Here is an 18,908-nt window from a genome sequence, read left to right on the forward strand (position 1 = left end):
TTGTGACTGTCAACATTAAAAATATTGTCATTAAGCCAGTGTCAACATGTCATCTGTCGACATTTTGAACATGTCAACATAATGAATGTCGTCAATCCTGAAATTCTCTGTCACATATATATCCAGACTATACAGATAAATACAAAACCAATATATAGTGAAATATCCTTTAACTCACAGAAACTCACCAATAAATAAAGAGAGAAAACGGGCAGCACAGCTAATCCTTCAGTCACACTAGCTAAGAATAATGCAATAAATGGAATATTTGCTACTGGGAATCGTATATCTTAAGTTTATTCTACTTATATAAAAATGGATATAAAATAATAACAAAAAATAAAACCACAAAGTAACAATGTGACACTAGCTGAAATAAATTAATTTAAAAGTCTCAAATGCACTGATGACTCATGGAATGAGGAACACTGTTTATCAGTAGGGATACTTCCAAATAGTAAGAGGCTGAACCAGATGTAGCATCCATAATGAGGAGATGTCTCCACAGCCTATTGTTTCAATCTTGGTAGATGGATTGCCCCATGTAGAAATGGCTCAATCATCCATGATCCACGACAGGAGCCACTATATAGTATAATTAAGCCAAATGGATGTTTACCTGTCCATGTACTTGACGGGAGGTGTACCAAAGCTGGAAGGTAACAAGTCCGCAAAGCAAAAAATGCAGTAATTACAATGTGTCCCAAGAAATAAGGACCTCGACCGCCCAGGATGGTGACCAACCATAGAGATGGGGGGGGGGGGGTCCGTGACCATTGTAGCTAGTCCATGAAACACAGTGTAGCAGCCTGAACACAATGAGTCCAGGGAGTAACTGGCTCGATTGCACAAGTCCGCAATGGTAATCGACCTGTAGATGAATACAGAAAGTTTGAGCGAATTACAGCCGCCTTAACATAATGTGTGCACCCAAGTATGTATATGAACCACAACGGAAATCGAAATGAAAAAGACTGCGGCCGCTACATTGTTCACTTCGTGTACAGATTCAGAGACTCTGGGCCATATTCAATTCCAAGCGAAAAGTCCCGTACTTTTCGACCACTTCGCTGGTTTTCAATGCGGAAAAGTATTGCGCGCATGCCCACTTTCCGCTGTATTCAATTAGAAATCGGCAAAGACGGGTGCCGGCAAAACTGTAATATGCGAAAAGTCAGTTTTGGGGAAATGTGCCTGATACCCCCCAAAAGATGGACTGACATTGGGGATCACTGTAGATACCCCCAAATAGACCTGCTGAAGGTATTTGGAGTACTGAAATATTCTTAATAGCTTCTATTTTGCGTCTTTGCAGAAGTGGTGAATAGCATTTACCATGTTTTTTTCCTCAAAATAACTAGTCCCAGCAAAATTGGGGTAGCTGAAAATGGGTGTTAGCATATTTTTAAGTTGCTAAAATGAACTTTTTAAAATCGTTAATCCACCTGCCGCAAGCACCTGCAAACTTAAAAACACCTGGGGCATACTTGGGGACCCCCCTGGAGTCTATTTCGCTAGTTTTTAAGTTTGTCCCCCAACTTTGAAGTTTTTCGCCCCCCAAAATCGAAAGTACTTTTTGAGGGTGTTCAAAATACTTTTTTAAACTTTTTTTGATGCAGATCACTGTTGGGGGACTGTCCCAAGGGTGCAGGGTGGTTCCCGCAGCTTTGCACCCCAAAACTTCAATTCTGCACTTTTTTTCGACACCTATTCATAGGCGAATCTTTTTATTCTACTTCAGGGTCCATAGGGGTCCACAGGGTGACCTTGGGGTATAGCTAGATCCTGGATCCTCGGGCACCACGGAGTTAAAGCTTTCAGCTGCTCCCAGGATGCACTTGGGTCCATCCTCCTCTATACCCCGCCCCCGAGCCACAGGCACCTCAGTTTAAGATGGTGCCCGGCCGGAGTCGGGTCACCCTGCGGGGGGGGGGGCTGCAGGAGCAGCCCCCTAAAGCTTTTAATTTTTATTTAACTTAGTTACATTTATTTTTAATAACAGTTTTTCTCCAGATCGGCAGCGATGGGTTGTCTGTACAGACGCCCACGCTGCCGCTCCTTCTCCCTGCTGGCGCCGCGACACCAGCACTGAACTGGGGATCGCGGCGGGGGAAGCCAGAGTCTGTACTAGCCGGACTCTGGTTTCCCCCTGGACTGCTGCCTGAGACGCCGGGGAGATCCAGGTAAGCCGCGCACCGCTGATTAGCGGTTGGTGCGCGGGTTCATTTTAAAAATGCAGTCCCATGCCCCCGGTCTAGGGGACAGACCGGGGGCGGTGGCGGCGGGCCCCCCATCCAGTGGAGGCATACCCCGCCAGACCACTAGACCACCAGGGTGAATAAAGCGGGATGCCGGCAACCTTGGGGGTTAATATGCTAGCCAGGGGAGGAAGCCTTCCCTGTCTAGCGGCTCCTCCCCTCAGCTCAGCGTGCCTTTTCAGCTCGTAGTCTGGCGTCGCTGAGCTGCAGTTACACGGCCACTCCTCCTCTGAGGTCTCCAGCAGCCATTTTCTCTGTGGCAGCGCAGAAACACTCGGGGAGCACGCGGACCGGTCCCCCTGTGTACCTCTCCCCTGACAAGGACAGTGTACACAGCACTATAGCCCTCCCAGACACTGAATCTGGGCAGGTTGATTGTAGTGGAAAGGTGCAGTGAGTATATCTTCCTGCATGGTATGTAACTTTTGCTAGTGCTGCCTGTCTGTGCTAATTTCTACTTACTGTCAGCTTATACCTATCCCTTTCCTTCTCCTACAAGCCCTACAGGTGTGCGGGGGAAGGGTGTTTCTACTGACCTCACTTATATAGATCACGTATTTGTGAGGTCCGTCACATACGGTTGTGTGCTTCACAGTACCATATTGTGGGCTGTTGTCCAGCACACTGGTGAGTGCGCACGTTTTCTTCCTATGTCATAACTGTATATTTAATTATATAGTCGGTCATGTCTGAGGAGGAGATTGAGCACTCCGTGGCTCCGGTTTTGTTCTCCTGCAGGCGCTGTTCTGCAGGAGTGGATAGGGAGGATTTGTAACAGGACGGCCTGTGAGGACTGTGCCAGGCGATCCCTGGTACTTCTAAACCTCCTATGTCGCAGGAGCCACCATGGGCGATGTTTTCCCAGGTGCTGGTGTCCATCGCGGACCGTCTGTCGGTCCCGACTGCCGTCCCTACTAGGGCGTTGCCCCAGCCTACCCATCCCCCTTTCCCCGGGTGTCCCACAATTATTGCAGACTCCCCCGGGGTCTCAGCCTGTTGGTCCCTATGCGGGGTTGCCAATGTATATACAGTCCACCCCGGTGGCGCAGCAGGCTGTGGTGCCGTTTCAGGCTCTTGTGGCAGCTCCTCCACCCTGGGTGGATGCGCTTTCCCACACTGTCCAAGATTTGGCGGCAGCATCTTCGGATTTTCAGTCGATTTTGCGCAGTGACGTGCCCTCCAGGGCGTCTAAATGCACAGTTATGGCGCAGGCTGCGCATTTTTCAGACTCTGAGGGGTCCTCGGATGATGGCGAGGTGCAGGATGACTCAGTCCAGGAGGTAGACACTAAGTCTTCCATCAATGTGCGGGCTCTGGTTAGGGCGGTGCGGGCCATTCTTCTGATTGAGGATGAGGCTCCCGCTCCCAAGTCGAGGTATCCTAGTTTTAAAAAAGCTAAGATTACTTCTGCAGCGTTCCTTTTGTCTGATCAGTTGACGGATCACATGGCGGTGGCCTGGCAGACGCCCAGTAAGCGATTCCTGCCACAGAAGCGGTTGGCGTCCAATTTTCCGTTTCCGGAGGCGCATTGTAAGAAATGGGAAACTCCGCCTGCGGTTGATTCCCATGTAACACGCCTCATCAGGAGTGCTACTTTGCCATTGCCGTCTATATCCTCGCTGAAGGATCCTACGGACAGGAAGGTGGAGACTTGTCTAAAGTCTATTTACTCTCTCTCAGGGGCTGTAGCCCGGCCGTCCATGGCCATCTCCTGGGTGGCCAAGGCCATTGAGGGTTGGGCCAACGCCTTGGAGGATACGTTTACGGATGAAGATCCGGATGTCCAGAGGGCGTTGTTAGGACAGATGAGAGATGCCGCTTCCTACATTGGAGAAGCATCTTTGGATGCTAGCTTGCTGACTTCTAGGGTTTCGGCGGCAGCAGTGTCTGCTCGCAGATCCTTGTGGTTGAGGTCTTGGAGAGCAGACGCTGATTCAAAGAAAGGCTTGGAGGCCTTACCTTTTAATGGAGAGTTACTATTTGGTCCGGACCTGGACAAAATAGTCGATACCCTGGCAAAGTCCAAGTCAGCCTTCCTCCCTTCAGCTACGACACCTGCTAAGGTCCGGAGCTCGGCCTTTCGCTCCTTTCGGGTTCAGGGCAAGGCAAAAGGTCAGTCCTTCCCGAGGCAGTCCGCAACCAAGACCGCCTCAAAGCCAAAGAAGCAAGCCTGGAGTGCTAGGCGCCCTTCTTCCAAGCAAGAAGATAAGCCTTCGGCATGATGGGGTGGGCCTCCCTCTGGGGAACCTCAGAGTGGGAGGCCGACTTCTTCAATTCGCCCAGTGCTGGCACTATACCACCACGGATGCCTGGGTGCGAGAAGTGGTCTCCCAGGGGTACGCCCTGTCTTTTCGGCACAGGCCGCCTCGCCAGTTTTTTTGCACGAGTCCTTCTCAGGACAAAACCAATGCCTTGCAGGTTCAGGAAGCCATAGAGGCCTTGCTGACGGCGGGGGTCATTATACCCGTGCCACAATCTCAACGTGGGATGGGGTATTACTCTACGCTGTTTCTGGTGCAGAAACCCAATGGCTCTCATCGCCCCATCCTCAATTTGAAGTCCCTGAACAGATTTCTCAGGGTTCCCAAATTCAGGATGGAAACTTTGCGTTCCATCATTCTGGCGATGGAACCGGGGGATTATATGGTCTCCCTGGATATCCAGGACGCCTACCTCCATGTGCCTATAGCAACATCACACCAACGGTTTCTGCGGTTTGCTATTCTCCACAACCACTACCAATTCAGGGCTCTACCCTTTTGGCCTCTCCACGGAACCAAGGGTATTTACCAAGGTGATGGCGGTCATGGCGGCTCACCTTCGGAGCCAGAGGATACGGTTGCTACCGTATCTAGACGACCTCCTCTTGCTGGCAAGCTCCCCGGAGGTACTGATCCAGCATCTCCACCTGACGGTCGCTTGTCTACAGGCGCACGGGTGGTTGATCAACTGGAAGAAGTCCTCCCTCATCCCATCACAGCGGATGGTTCATTTGGGGGCCCTTCTGGACTCTCGTCAGCAACGGCTTTTTCTGACTCCAGAGAAGGTCTCCTCCTTACAGCTGCGGATTCACAGTTGTCTGAGCAGGGGCAGAGTGTCGGTGCACTCAGCGATGAGAGTTTTGGGGTCCATGGTGTCGGCATTCGACATGGTGGAGTTTGGCCAGTTCCATTCCAGGCCCCTGCAGAGGCTGATTCTTTCGGAATGGAACGGATTGCCACACAGGATCCGCTCTCAGATGCTGGTGTTGTCCTCGGAGGTGCGTCTGTCCCTGGCCTGGTGGCTACAGACTGCTCATCTCCTCGAGGGGCGCCCCTTTTGGATCCCGGAGTGGGTTCTGCTCACGACAGATGCCAGTCTCCGGGGTTGGGGGGCGGTGACAGGCTCCTTGTCACTTCAGGGTCGTTGGTCGGCGGAGGAAGCGATTCTTCCCATCAACATCCTGGAACTGCGGGCAGTGTACAGAGCCCTGCAGTCGTCTGGCACCGCTCTTCACGGAAGGGCCGTTCAGGTGCAGTCAGACAACGCCACCACGGTGGCGTACATCAATCACCAGGGAGGGACTCAGTCGAGCTGCGATGTCGGAGGTGTCCCGCATCCTGGCTTGGGCGGAGCGCTATCTTCCAGCTCTCTCGGCAATCTTCATCCCGGGAGTCCTCAATTGGGAGGCAGACTTCCTCAGCCGTTACGACGTGCATCCCGGGGTATGGTCGCTTCATCCAGAGGTATTCCAACTACTCGTGGACAAGTGGGGGCTGCCAGAGCTGGACCTGATGGCGTCCCGTCACAATCACAAGCTGCCCATGTATGGGTCAAGGACAAGGGACGCAGGCGCAAGTCTGATAGACGCGCTGTTGGTGAAATGGCTGTTTCGCCTGGCTTACTTGTTTCCTCCAATATCTCTGCTGCCTCGGGTCCTGCGCAAGTTCAAGCAGGACGGAGGCACACTGATCCTGGTGGCCCCAGCGTGGCCCAGAAGGCCGTGGTACTCCGATCTGCGGAGCCTGTCCATCAACGCTCCGTACCTCCTACCTCAACGACGGGACCTGTTGTCTCAGGGGCCCTGTCTTCACCCGGATCTGGGTCGACTATCTTTGACGGCGTGGCTCTTGAGACAGCCGTCCTGAGGTCTCTGGGTTTTTCTAGCTCCGTTATTACCACCCTGCTGAGGGCGCGCAAGCCTGCTTTCGCGAGGATCTACCACAGTGTGTGGCACACTTACTTTCAGTGGTGCGAGGCCAGAAGATATGATCCCCAGGTGTTCTGGGTTTCACGTATTCTGGCTTTCCTTCAGTCGGGTTTGGATTTAGGATTACGTCTTTCCTCACTGAAGGTGCACGTGTCTGCTCTGTCGGTGTGGTTCCAGCGCAGGATTGCTGCTATGCCGGACGTACACACCTTTTTCCAGGGTGTTTTAAGAATCCATCCTCCCTTTGTGCCACCTGTGGCCCCGTGGGATTTGGCGGTGGTTCTTCGGGTCTTACAGGGTCCTTCTTTTGAGCCCTTGGAGTCAGTGGAGCTCAAGTGGCTAACTTTTAAGACGGTTTTCCTCTTGGAAATTGCTTCTGCCAGGAGGGTTTCGGATTTCGGGGCGCTTTCCTGTCTTCCCCTTTTCTGGTTTTTCATCAGGACAGAGCGGTGCTTCGCACTCGTCCTGATTTCCTGCCTAAGGTGTTTTCCAGGTTCCACATTAATCAGGAAATTGTTTTACCAGCCTTTCAGTCGCCTGATCTTTCGGCTGGGGAGGCTTCCTTAGACGTTGTCCATGCACTCCAGGTTTATGTGGACAGGACTAGTTCTGTGAGGAAGTCTCATTCATTGTTTGTCCTCTTCGGTTTTCACAAGAGGGGTTGGCCTGCCAACAAACGGACTCTAGCCCGTTGGCTTCGTTCTGTTATTATTGAGGCTTATATGCAGGAGGGTTTACCTGTTCCAGCCTCTGTTAAGGCTCATTCCACTCGGTCTGTGGGCCCTTCTTGGGCTGCTAGCCATGGCGCCTCTGCTGTTCAGCTGTGTAAGGTGGCCACCTGGTCTTCCATTCAGACCTTTTTGAGGTTCTATGCGTTTGACACCTTTGCCTCTCAGGATGCATCCTTTGGGCGCCGGGTTCTCCTATCAGCACAGGAGCGTCCCCGCCCTTAGTTGGACTGCTTTGGGACATCCCCAAGGTCACCCTGTGGACCTCTATGGACCCTGAAGTAGAAAACAAGAGATATGGTAAGAACTTACCTTTGTTATCTCTGTTTCTACGAAGTCCATAGGGTCCACAGGGCACCCGCCCTGACGCACCTGGCTTCATATGGGCTCTGTGACTGGTCACCGGTTTTCCGTCTCCCATTTTTGTGAGTATGGTTCTTGTGTGTTCCAGTCTTCCTTCTCTCTGTTTCGTCTCCTCCTCTGGCCTGGGCTGCTTACCAACTGAGGTGCCTGTGGCTCGGGGGTGGGGTATAGAGGAGGATGGACCCAAGTGCATCCTGGGAGCAGCTGAAAGCTTTAACTCCGTGGTGCCCGAGGATCCAGGATCCAGCTATACCCCAAGGTCGCCCTGTGGACCCTATGGACTTCGTAGAAACAGAGATAACAAAGGTAAGTTCTTACCATATCTCTTGTTTTTGCAGATCCCATTACATTGAGTTTCCGCATCAGCGAAAAGAATTTGGAATTGAATACGGAGAAAACTTTATACATGGCGAAATGACGTCACTCGCGATACTTTTCCACAGAAACTGACTTATTCTGGCTAATTGAATATGGGCCTCAGTCGCACACCAGATATACAATAAATGGTGTATCCTACTCTCATTACAATGCGATTTATGCTGGGTACACACTAAACGATAAGTCGTCCGACCCGTTGCATCAGACAACATATCGGGTACATCGGTCAGTGTGTACCCACTAAATCGCTGACTATGCGCGTTTCCGTGCGTCACCGACTTATCAGCGGTGACCATGCTGCCGGATGGAGCATGGCCCCACGCCATCGTGCGAATGCCGGCAGCGATTGAAAGTATATGCACTTGTTGATGCCGGCACCCCTGCCGGGTCCCGCAGCGAACAACAACGTGCTGGGTACAAATTGTTCGGTGTGTAGCCAGCTTAAAATGCATTTTTGGCAAACAAAGATGCCTGGTGCAAGCAGTCTCATGGGACCCGAGATGAGCTTTTTAGCGCGACTGCAGCAAATATGTATAAGGACACATCTGTAGTAATACCTTTTTGGTTCTTATGATAAGAAAAATGTCCATATATTCTTATGAATTCCCTTGTTTTACCCGTAGTTTTTTTTTTTTTTAAATTGGGTTGTTTACATAAATGTTTCCCAACTCCAGTACTCGAGAACCCACGACCGGTCATGGTTTTAAGGTTTTATTTTTTTATTTTTTCAATTTTATATCAATTTTACTGGAATTTCCCACCTGTCATCTCTGACCAAAATCTTCAAAACCTGACCTGTTGGTGGACTTGATTTGGGAGCAGTAGAGGTGCTATCATCCCCTTGCCAGCAGCACCAACCTTTATGATCACTGAAATATTTAGAAACCTAGAATTTGACGGCAGATAAAAGAACCACTTTGGCCCATCTAGTCTGTCCTTTTTTTTTTTTTTTAAACCTTTTGTTTGATCCTTTGTAAGGATATTCTTGTGCCTATCCCAAGCATGTTTAAATTCCTCTACTGTCTTAGCCTCTACCACCTCTGATGGGAAGCTATACCACTTATCCACTACTCTTTCTGTGAAGTAATTTTTCCTCAAATTTCTTTGAACCTCCCTCCAGCGTTAGTGCATGTCCTTGTGTTCTAACACTTTACTCTTCTTTTAAAGAATGTCTCTCTCCTGTACCTTGTTAACTTATAAACTTTCAAATATAACAATGGTTTTATCATGTGCCCCTTTCCCTTCTCTGCTCCAAACTATACATATTAAGATCTTTTAGTCTCTCCTGATGAGTTCTATGTTGTAGGCCATTCACCATTTTAGTTTCCCATATTTAGCAGATGATATACTTTTTTAGGGTTTTTTTATCAACAAATTTTATTGACAGATTGACAAAAATACTTTATAATAAATAGTACAATGTCAGGTAATATACATAACACACCACAAATTTATAGCAATGATATATTGCTGAAAAAGTTATATATAACCAATTATGCCTATTAGAAAGGCACACCAGTGGTTAACATTTCCAAATTGTACCAGGTTGTTAAACCGAAACATATTTCTCAAAGCATCCTTTATTACGTCTGAAACTGTAGAAACATATGGAAGCCAAATATCAAAAACACTTCCTATAATTTTCTCTTTATATAAGGAGGTTTCAGTCCAATCCACAAAGAATAAGAGAGAAAATTTGGCATGAAATAAATTTATAGGAATGGGTTCTGTTGAGATCCATTGTGACAGGGTAGTTGTTTTTGCAGCAGCTGCCAATTTAATAAGCATAAAGCGATCACACTTAGTTAATTTACACTCAGTACAGTTTGGATATATACCCCAAAATGCCCATTCCCTATTGATTGTAAACTCTATGTTCAAAGAATTTAGTAATGTAAGTATGGAGAGTTTTCCAAAATAACTGGACTTGAGAACAGGACCACAAACAATGCAGGACGTCTGCATCTGGAGTTCCACATTTGTAGCAGTTTGAATTTTGAGCTTTCCCTATTACAAATTTTGGTTTTGGGGTGAAATATGCCCTATGCAATATTTTTAAATACATTTCCATATATGACGCTGAAAATAAGTTTTATTGAGTTTCATATAGTCCTCCAAAACTGTAAATTGTGGCATTTGTAATTGGGGCAACACATTATCACTGATATCTTATGCTGCCTGTCATTTGTGTCTCTGGATTCTCATCATGTTCCTTTGCAGACTAGCAATCATCTTCTTGGTCCCAAGCCATTTCCCTTGGATAGACTGTTGGCCATACTGTACAGCATTGTGGACAGCAGAGTTGCACCCACTGCAAATATCTTCTCCCAGGTAATTAGTGCGCAGTATCCTGACAGTCTGTGCATAGAATTGCGTAACATCCGTGTTTGGCTGTATCATCATGTGTATAGACCAGGCTAAGACAATTTGTGGTACTGCAGTGGTTCCCAAACTGTGCGCCGTGGCACCCTGGGGTGCCTTGGGACACTTGCAGGGGTGCCTCAGGTTGGTGGTCCAGCACTAAATCAATTTGGTCAATGTAATGTAAATATGTGAACAAACAGAAGTGCAAACCTGTCCACCACCACATAACTGAACCTAAGGATGACAGGTAAAAGCACAATTCACTTCATTTTACTACTTTACATTTTTTTTCTGAATTCATCAATTACTTTTGGCTTAGGGGTGCCGTGAAAACAATTCTGATACTCCAGGGCACAGGTTCTCAAACTCGGTCCTCAGGACCCCAAACAGTGCATGTTTTGCAGGTCTCCTCACATAATTACTAGTGAAATAGTTAGCTGCACCTGTGGATCTTTTAAAATGTGTCAGTGAGTAATGAATACACCTGTGCACCTGCTGGGTGACCTACAAAACATGACCTGTGTGGGGTCCTGAGGACCGAGTTTGAGAACCACTGCACTAGGGCAACGCGGTTCAAAAAAGTTTGGGAACCACTGCCCTAAGCAATGTGAGAGGCTGATAAACTTCGCTATTGCATAACACTGTCCATATAAAGATCTGATTCTGCTGCCAATGATAATTATTTCTTTATTAGATCTCTTCTCTTGTGACACTTCAACTGTTAACTCTGGTGGGTCATGATGATCAACTTGATGGGCCAAAGTACAAATGTACAGTGTCTTTGGACTTTATCCGAGCCGTGGCAAGGTATGTGTGTATGATGTGTGTGTTTTGTGTTATACAGTTGCATGTAAATGTCTGGGTGTCTTGGGTCAAATTGCATGTTTCATTCTCTGCAGGGTACAACAACATATTTCTGAATAGTTTAATAGAACCGCGGAGGATCTGACATTGCTATTGAAGAAACATTGACGGTAGAGGTCATTGTGACCCCTGGAGCCGTTAGTGTTATAGTATTTGCTAAGTTTATCAAGATTGAAAAAATAAAATCTCAACAATGACGTTTGGCAAAACTTTGTGCACCCTGCAAGTCAGTATTTATCAGCGTCTCATTTGGCTAAAATCACAGTTTCAACTATGAGTCTTTCTATTGTTGCTCCAGGATTGTTCTCCACTCTTCATTGCAGAACTTGTATAGCTTGGAAATATTATTAGGTATATTTGCATTCTACGTGTTTTTAATGGGATGTAGTTATGAGAGGTCTCAATACCGACATCTGAATCCTGGCAAGGGAGTTAAGACAGGTGTCGAAATACTGATGCCTATCTTAATTAAAACTGGATTTTTTTTTTGGGGGGGGGGGGGGTGTTAGAGTTAGGCACCCCTAGGGGGAAGGGCTTGGATTAGGCACCCTCATGGGAGGGAGGTTAGGATTAGGCACCCCCCTGGTAGGGTTAGGTTTAGGGTGCGGTAAGGGGGGGGTTAGGTATCCGGGAAGAGGTTAGGGTTGGGCACTAGGGGGGGGGAGGTTAGAATTAGGCACTACTATGGAAGGGTTAGGGGGGGGAGAGGGGTAAGGGTACTCACCTGCCCTGTCGGGATCTTCTCCCTTCGGGCTGCCGGCGTCGGGGCTTCATACTTATTCCGTTTTTCCGAGAACTTTGAAGCCCACTCCAAAACCTTTAGTCCTTCATCCCTGTAAGTACTTTAATTGTTGGCAGAAAGGGTATGTATGATTACAATAGCCATGCAATATGCCAGAAGACCTCATCAGCCACGTAGGTTAGGACCATTAATCGTATTTGAACATCACTGTGGAAAGCAAATTACATAGCAACAAATATTCATGGTTCCCAGTACAACAACCAAACACACTATCAAAAACAATTGATACATAGGGTAATTGCACCCATGTAGTGTGTTTGTCACACAACTAAGTATTTATGGTTATACCTACTTCCCCAAAATGCACTTGTCAGGCTGGTGATTGATCCAGCCAGCTACTATATAATCAGACACAGATCATCCATCAGGGTGGGATAGGCTCCCCTCCCTCTAACAGGATATGGCAATCTGCATTCAATTGAATACTTGTCCATATTTAAAGTAAGACAGGGAGCATTGACTATTACTGATATTGTGGCAAAACCATTAGGTGAACCACTTTCAGCCTGGCCGCTGAAGTAACAAGTCTGCTTAACAGGCACTAAGGATCCTGGACAAGGACCAACAGCAGTGATCAGAAGCTAAAGGAGATCGGTATGATTTACCGCTGGCCTCATGGCCGGCGGTTCAAATTCCGACAGCGGAAGCTCGGCAGAGGTGAAGATCCCGACTGCGCTACAGGTAAGTATAAACTAACCTAACCCCTCCCCTAACCCTTCCGTAGGGGTGCCTGTGCCTAACCTCTTCCCCGCTGCCTAAACCTATGTCTTGCCGGGATTAGACAGTCGGGAAGCCGGCGGTCGGGATTCCGTCCATCGGCTTCCCGACTGCATCCCTTAGATATGTGTTGTCTTATGTATAATATATCCTCAGTCTGCTTTGCAAACATCAATTCCCCTCATCTTCAAGTTCCTCAGTCAGCTGCTTTAAAAGAGCTCATGGTACAACTTCCAGACCAGTGAGAAGGGTCAGAGTATTTATTCAACTCCAGAATTGTTTTCTTCTTGCTTAATTTAAATTGACAGTAATTGTGCATTAGACATGCAGAGGTATATGTTTAGATTTGTAATCTGCATAAGTAGTTACCTTGTTTCAACTTAGAGACTCACTGAAACCTACAATTTGTGCAAACTGCAATACAGCTAATATTACATGTGTGTTGGATTAACAGGTGTCTGTACTTGTTTATACATTGAACAAAGTCTTTGTGCCATCCCTGAGACAATTAATTAAGTTTGTGTAAATGTTTGTAAATATTTTAGATTTTTAAAGTAATGTGTTCTGCAGTATGCGTTTGGCTAGTGAGGAAGGAATTTCACCTGGTCACACTTCAATGTAGGCCTCACTGGTCCAGTCTTTTTTCCTGATGGTAGTCAAATAACCTTTACTGTTTTACATCTCTGAGATCATTGTAGATGTTTTATTTTCATTGGCATGATGTAACACAAACCTGAGTGACCAAACTGCCCAATGTTCTGCTCTCGTATACAGGTGGTGGCACTTCCTGATAAGATAATAAGGTTCAACTGTTAAGCGACTCCTGGCCCTCATTAGCTTCTGCATAAATGTGGAAGCTGCACAAATATGTCCCTCACATCCCACACATGGCTTCTTCATCTTATCGTCCTATTTGTTGGGAAGAAACGACAAAGTAACATCATTTATGACTTATTTATTACAGATGAGCTTTACAGAAGGTTAGGACTTAGTGAGTACTAGATGTCCTAAAGAGGACTTGTAAAGTTGCCCATAGCAACTAAACTACGTCTAGCTATCATGACAGGCAAATCGTTACAGAGAAGTCACTTTTTGTTGGCAAGGCATGGTCATCAGATCCAGCACATAACAGTCCTGAGGGTAGGATTAAGCTGGTACTCACCTCATCCGGGCAGTTGGCTGAATATTCTTTTTTTGTGGCCTCTGAATTGCAGAATGTGGGATGTCATTGTAATACAGGAGCCTTTTGTGTGAAGCCGGGGCAGGAATAAAAAAAAATTAACAACTATTGACTACTTTGTTCCCTGCCATGTGATAAAAACTGTTTACAGACCTGTTCTAAGGGCCCTATCTGCCTCTTAGAGGAGGAGGAGGAGGAAGTAACTGTATCAAGCGGTGAAAAGATCGGAGAAGTAGACCAGAGGAGAAGTTTTCCATAGCAGGCAATTAGCTTGTACCGATCATTTAATAGAATGACTTGACAAATGCTGCTGTAAACTTGCTGAAGAGAGTAAGAAAGAGAACTTTTGCTGGGTATTATTAAAAGGTGGAGATTGGAGAAAAAAAAAAAAGCACAATTGTCAGGAACTATATGTAACGTGAGCGTAACTAACAGGCAGGAAGAAAACTGCATGTGTGGTTGGGGTTCGCTCCTTTACAAGTTCTACTTGTGTGTTATGAGCAACCGGCGGTATATTCGCCTAGAGCATCCAGAACCCTTAATTAGAGGTTGTTCATATCAGTCCCTGCCCCAGTGGAGCTCACAATCTCTTTTCCGTATCACATGGACGTAGTCATACACACTAGGGCTAATTTTTGTCTGGAGCCAATTAACCATCCAGTATAAGTTTAGATTGTGGGAGGAAATCTGAGTACCCAGAGGAAACCCATACAAACACAGGGAGAATATACAGTTAGGGCCATGGTGGGAATCGATCCCAGGACCTTCGGTGCTGAGGTAGCAAGTCTAACCATTACACCATCCGTGTTAGTATGTTTTATCGCTTGTATATGATATAAGTTGAGGTTTATTTTTTTTTCCCTCCATATCTACAGGACTGTGAGCTTCGACATTGTTAGATACCTGTATGATTTTCTATGAAAACTTCATGTCTCTATGATAAAGGATCCTGCATCGGACAGACCGGAGCGTAACCAATGTGTGATTTGTATGTATGCACATTACAAGGCAATAAAGCACTTAGTGCAATGTTCTAGTGTACATCTGTAGTATATCTTTTATTATACAGTCAAATATAAATAAATTCATCACGATGTAAAAAATACATGCATTATCAATAAATTTGTATTTATCATTTACTTATATCCATGAAGAATCAAGTTTTGGTCTGCATTGGGTTGGTTTTAGTTAATCTGTCCCAATTTTTTGGTGATCTTTCTGGGGGGGAGTTTGGGAATAGATAAGACCTCCCAGTCTCACAGTGTGTCCAGCTTTCAGCGTTGCAACAGTAGCCGGCTTATGATAAAACTATTTAGTTTGAAAACTGCCACTTTGCTACTGTGAAAATAACCATTACAGTGGGAATTAAGGATTTCTCAAATGAAGTCTTCCAGGGATCTAGGTTACAAAATATTGCTATAACACTTCTTTGTACTGTGCCAGAACTATTTCAATATATGTACTTTCCCAAAAACAGATACTCTTGCAACATGTCTATATTAATAATCTTTCAGAGGTGTAATATTAAAGGTGACCTTAACTGAAAATAACACAGTGATTACTATAATTTTCCTGGTAAATGGATATGCTGTATGTACTTAGTCTTTTAGAATGTGTATGGTTTACTTGTTCAAATCTGGAAAACTTCCCACAAGCGTGTAACTTTATAGAAACTGATGTTGGTGTTTGTTTTCACTGTTTTGTCTCAATTCATGTATTTTTAGGTGACGATCTAAAACTCCAATGAGGATACAGTGCATCCAGAAAGTATTCACAGCGCTTCACTTTTTCCACATTTTGTTATGTTATAGCCTTATTCCAAAATGGAATAAATTAATTTTTGTCCTCAAAATTCTACACACAATACCCCATAATGACAACATGTCAAGTTGTTGTTTTTTTTTTGAGATCTTTGCAAATTTAATAAAAAAAATAAAAATAAAACTAAGAAATCACATGTACATACAGTAAGTATTCACAGCCTTTGCAAAATACTTTGTTGATGCACCTTCGGCAGCAATTACAGCCTCAAGTCTTTTTGAATATGATGCCGCCACAAGCTTGGCACATCTATCTTTGGGCAGTTTCACCCATTCCTCTTTGCCGCACCTCTCAACCTCCATCAGGTTGGGTGGGAAGCGTCGGTGCACAGCCATTTTCAGATCTCTCAATCGGATTCAAGTCTGGGCTCTGGGTGGGCCACTCAAGGACATTCACGGAGTTGTCCTGAAGCCACTCCTTTGATCTCTTGGCTGTGTGCTTAGGGTTGTTGTCCTGCTGAAAGATGAACAGTCGCCCCAGTCTGAGGTCAAGAGCGCTCTGGAGCAGGTTTTCATCGAGGATGTCTCTGTACATTGTTGCATTCATCTTTCCCTCTATCCGGACTAGTCACCCAGTTCCTGCCGCTGAAAAACATCCCCACAACATGATGCTGCCACCACCATGCTTCACTGTAGGGATGGTATTGGCCTGGTGATGAGCGGTGCCTGGTTTCCTCCAAACATAACGCTCGGCATTGATGCCAAAGAGTTCAATCTTTGTCTCATCATACAAGAGAAGTTTGTTTCTCGTGGCCTGAGAGTTCTTCAGGTGCATTTTGGCAAACTCCAGGCAGGCTGCCATGTGCTTTTTACGAAGGAGTGGCTTCCGTCTGGCCACTCTACCATAAAGGCCTGATTGGTGGATTGATTCAGAGATGGTTGTCCTTCTGGAAGGTTCTCCTCTCTTCACAGAGGAGTGCTGTAGCTCTGACGGAGTGACCTTCGGGTTCTTGGTCACCTCTCTGACTAGGGCCCTTCTCCCACGATCACTCAGTTTAGACGGCCGGTCAACTCTAGGAAGAGTCCTGGTGGTTTCCGAACTTCTTCCATTTACGGATGATGGAGGCCACTGTGCTCATTGAGACCTTCAAAGCAGCAGATATTTTTCTGTACCCTTCCCCAGATTTGTGCCTGTCTCGGAGGTATACAGACAATTCCTTGGACTTCATGCTTGGTTTGTGCTCTGACATGCACTGTCAAGTGTGGGACCTTTTATATAGACAGGTGTATGGCTTTCAGAATCATGTCCAATCAACTGATTTTACCACAGGTGGACTCCAATTAAGCTGTAGGAACATCTCAAGGATTATCAGTGGAAACCGGAGGAACCTGAGCTCAATTTTGAACTTCATGGCAAAGGCTGTGAATACTTAGTGTCTTGCAAAAGTATTCACCCCCTTAGCATTTTTCATGTTTTCTTGCCTCACAACCTGGAATTAAACTGGATTGTTTGAAGGTATGCATCATTTCATTCACAGAACATGCCTCTACAACTGTGAAGTTGTTGTTTTTTATATTGTGAATCAAACAACATTTAGGACAACATAACAGAAAACTTCAGCATGCATAACTATTCACCCCCCTAAAGTCAGTACTTTGTCGAGCCACCTTTTGCGCCAATTACAGCTGCAAGTCACAAGTCTCTATGAGCTTGCCCATGGGATTTTTGCCCATTCCTCAAGGCAAAACTGCTCCAGCTCCTTCATGTTGGATGGTTTCCGCTTGTGAACAGCAATCTTCAAGTCTGCCCACAGATTCTCAATTGGATTGAGATCTGGGCTTTGACTAGGCCATTCCAACACATTTAAATGTTTCCCCTTAAACCACTCGAGTGTTGCTTTAGCAGTATGCTTCGGGTCATTGTCCAGCTGGAAGGTGAACCTCCGTCCCAGTCTCAAATCACAGGCAGACTGAAACAGGTTTTGCTCAAGAATATCCCTGCATTTAGCACTATCCATCTTTCCCTCGACTTGAATCGGTTTCCCAGTCCCTGCTGCTGAAAAATATGCTCACAGCATGATCCTGCCACCACCATGTTTCACTGTGGGGATGGTGTTCTTGGGGTGATGGGGATGTGTTGGTTTTGCCCAAGACACAGCGGTGGCCGAAAAGTTCAATTTTGGTCTCATCTGACCAGAGGACCTTCCTTCCATACATTTGGGGAGTCTCCCACATGCCTTTTGGCAAACTCAAATCGTGTCTTCTTATTTTTATCACTACGTAATGACTTTTTTCTGGCCATTCTTCCATAAAGCCCAGCTCTATGGAGTGTATGGCCTATTGTGGTCACATGCACAGATACACCAGTCTCTGCTGTGGAACTCTGCAGCTCCTTCAGGGTTACCTTTTGGTCTCTGTGCTGCCTCTCTGATTAATGCCCTCCTTGCCCGATCTGAGTGTTTTGGTGGGCGGCCCTCTCTTGGCAGGTTTGTTGTGGTACCATGTTCTTTCCATTTGATGATGATGGATTTGATGGTGCTTTGGGGGATCATTAAAGATTTGGATATTTTTTTTATAACCAACCAAGAATTGTACTTCTCAACAACTTTGTCCCTGACTTGTTTGTAGAGCTCCTTGGTCTTCATGGTGTGATGCCTCTTGCTTAGTGCTGGTGCAGCCTCTGGGGCCTTTCAGAAAAGGTGTGTTTATACTGACAAATCATGTGACACTTAGATTTCACACAGGTGGACTTCATTTCACTAATGTAACTACTAAAGGTAATTGGTTGCACCAGAACTTTTGAGGGGCTTCATAGCAAAGGGGGTGATTAAATATGCACATACCAATTTTCAGAATTTTATAAAGATTCTTTTTTATATATATTTTTCTCATTTCACTTCACCAAATTAAACTATTTTGTGCAGATCCATCACATAAAATTCAGATAAATAAATAAAATCACAGGTTGTAATATGACAAAAAAGCTACTGTATGTACATGTGATCTCTTGTTTTGTTTTTTTTCAAATTTAATTAAAAAAAAAATCTCAAAAAAACTTTTTACATGTTGTCATTATGGGGTATTGTGTGTAGAATTTTGAGGACAAAAATGTATTTATTCCATTTTTGAATACGGCTGTAACATAACAACATGTGGAAAAAGTGAAGCGCTGGGAATACTTTCCGGATGCACTGTATGTACTAAGCTCTGGTGACTCAGCTGCTAAGTCATGTTACAGGCTGATTTTGAAAAATTACAGTTAGGAACTGATTGGTTGGTAGTTTATAACTCCAATTTATCACTAC

The 18,908-nt window shown here is 45.7% G+C and overlaps 1 protein-coding gene across 2 annotated transcripts in view; it reads left to right on the top strand.

Annotated features, from left to right (window-relative positions):
• The window catches only part of ORC5 (origin recognition complex subunit 5), a 43,669-nt gene extending 28,785 nt beyond the window's left edge, over positions 1-14,884 (top strand). For both annotated transcript variants that reach the window (XM_088471471.1, XM_088471470.1), the window contains exons 13-15: positions 10,137-10,247; positions 10,975-11,087; positions 14,719-14,884. In XM_088471471.1, coding sequence (XP_088327597.1) covers positions 10,137-10,247; positions 10,975-11,087; positions 14,719-14,764 — 270 coding nt within the window. In that variant the 3' untranslated portion in view covers positions 14,765-14,884. The remainder of the gene's footprint in view (positions 1-10,136; positions 10,248-10,974; positions 11,088-14,718) is intronic.
• Positions 14,885-18,908: the final 4,024 nt, after the last annotated feature.

Source organism: Taudactylus pleione, unplaced genomic scaffold (assembly GCF_031769625.1).
Source record: "Taudactylus pleione unplaced genomic scaffold, aTauple2 ptg000114l, whole genome shotgun sequence".
NCBI classification, from domain to species: Eukaryota; Metazoa; Chordata; class Amphibia; order Anura; family Myobatrachidae; genus Taudactylus; species Taudactylus pleione.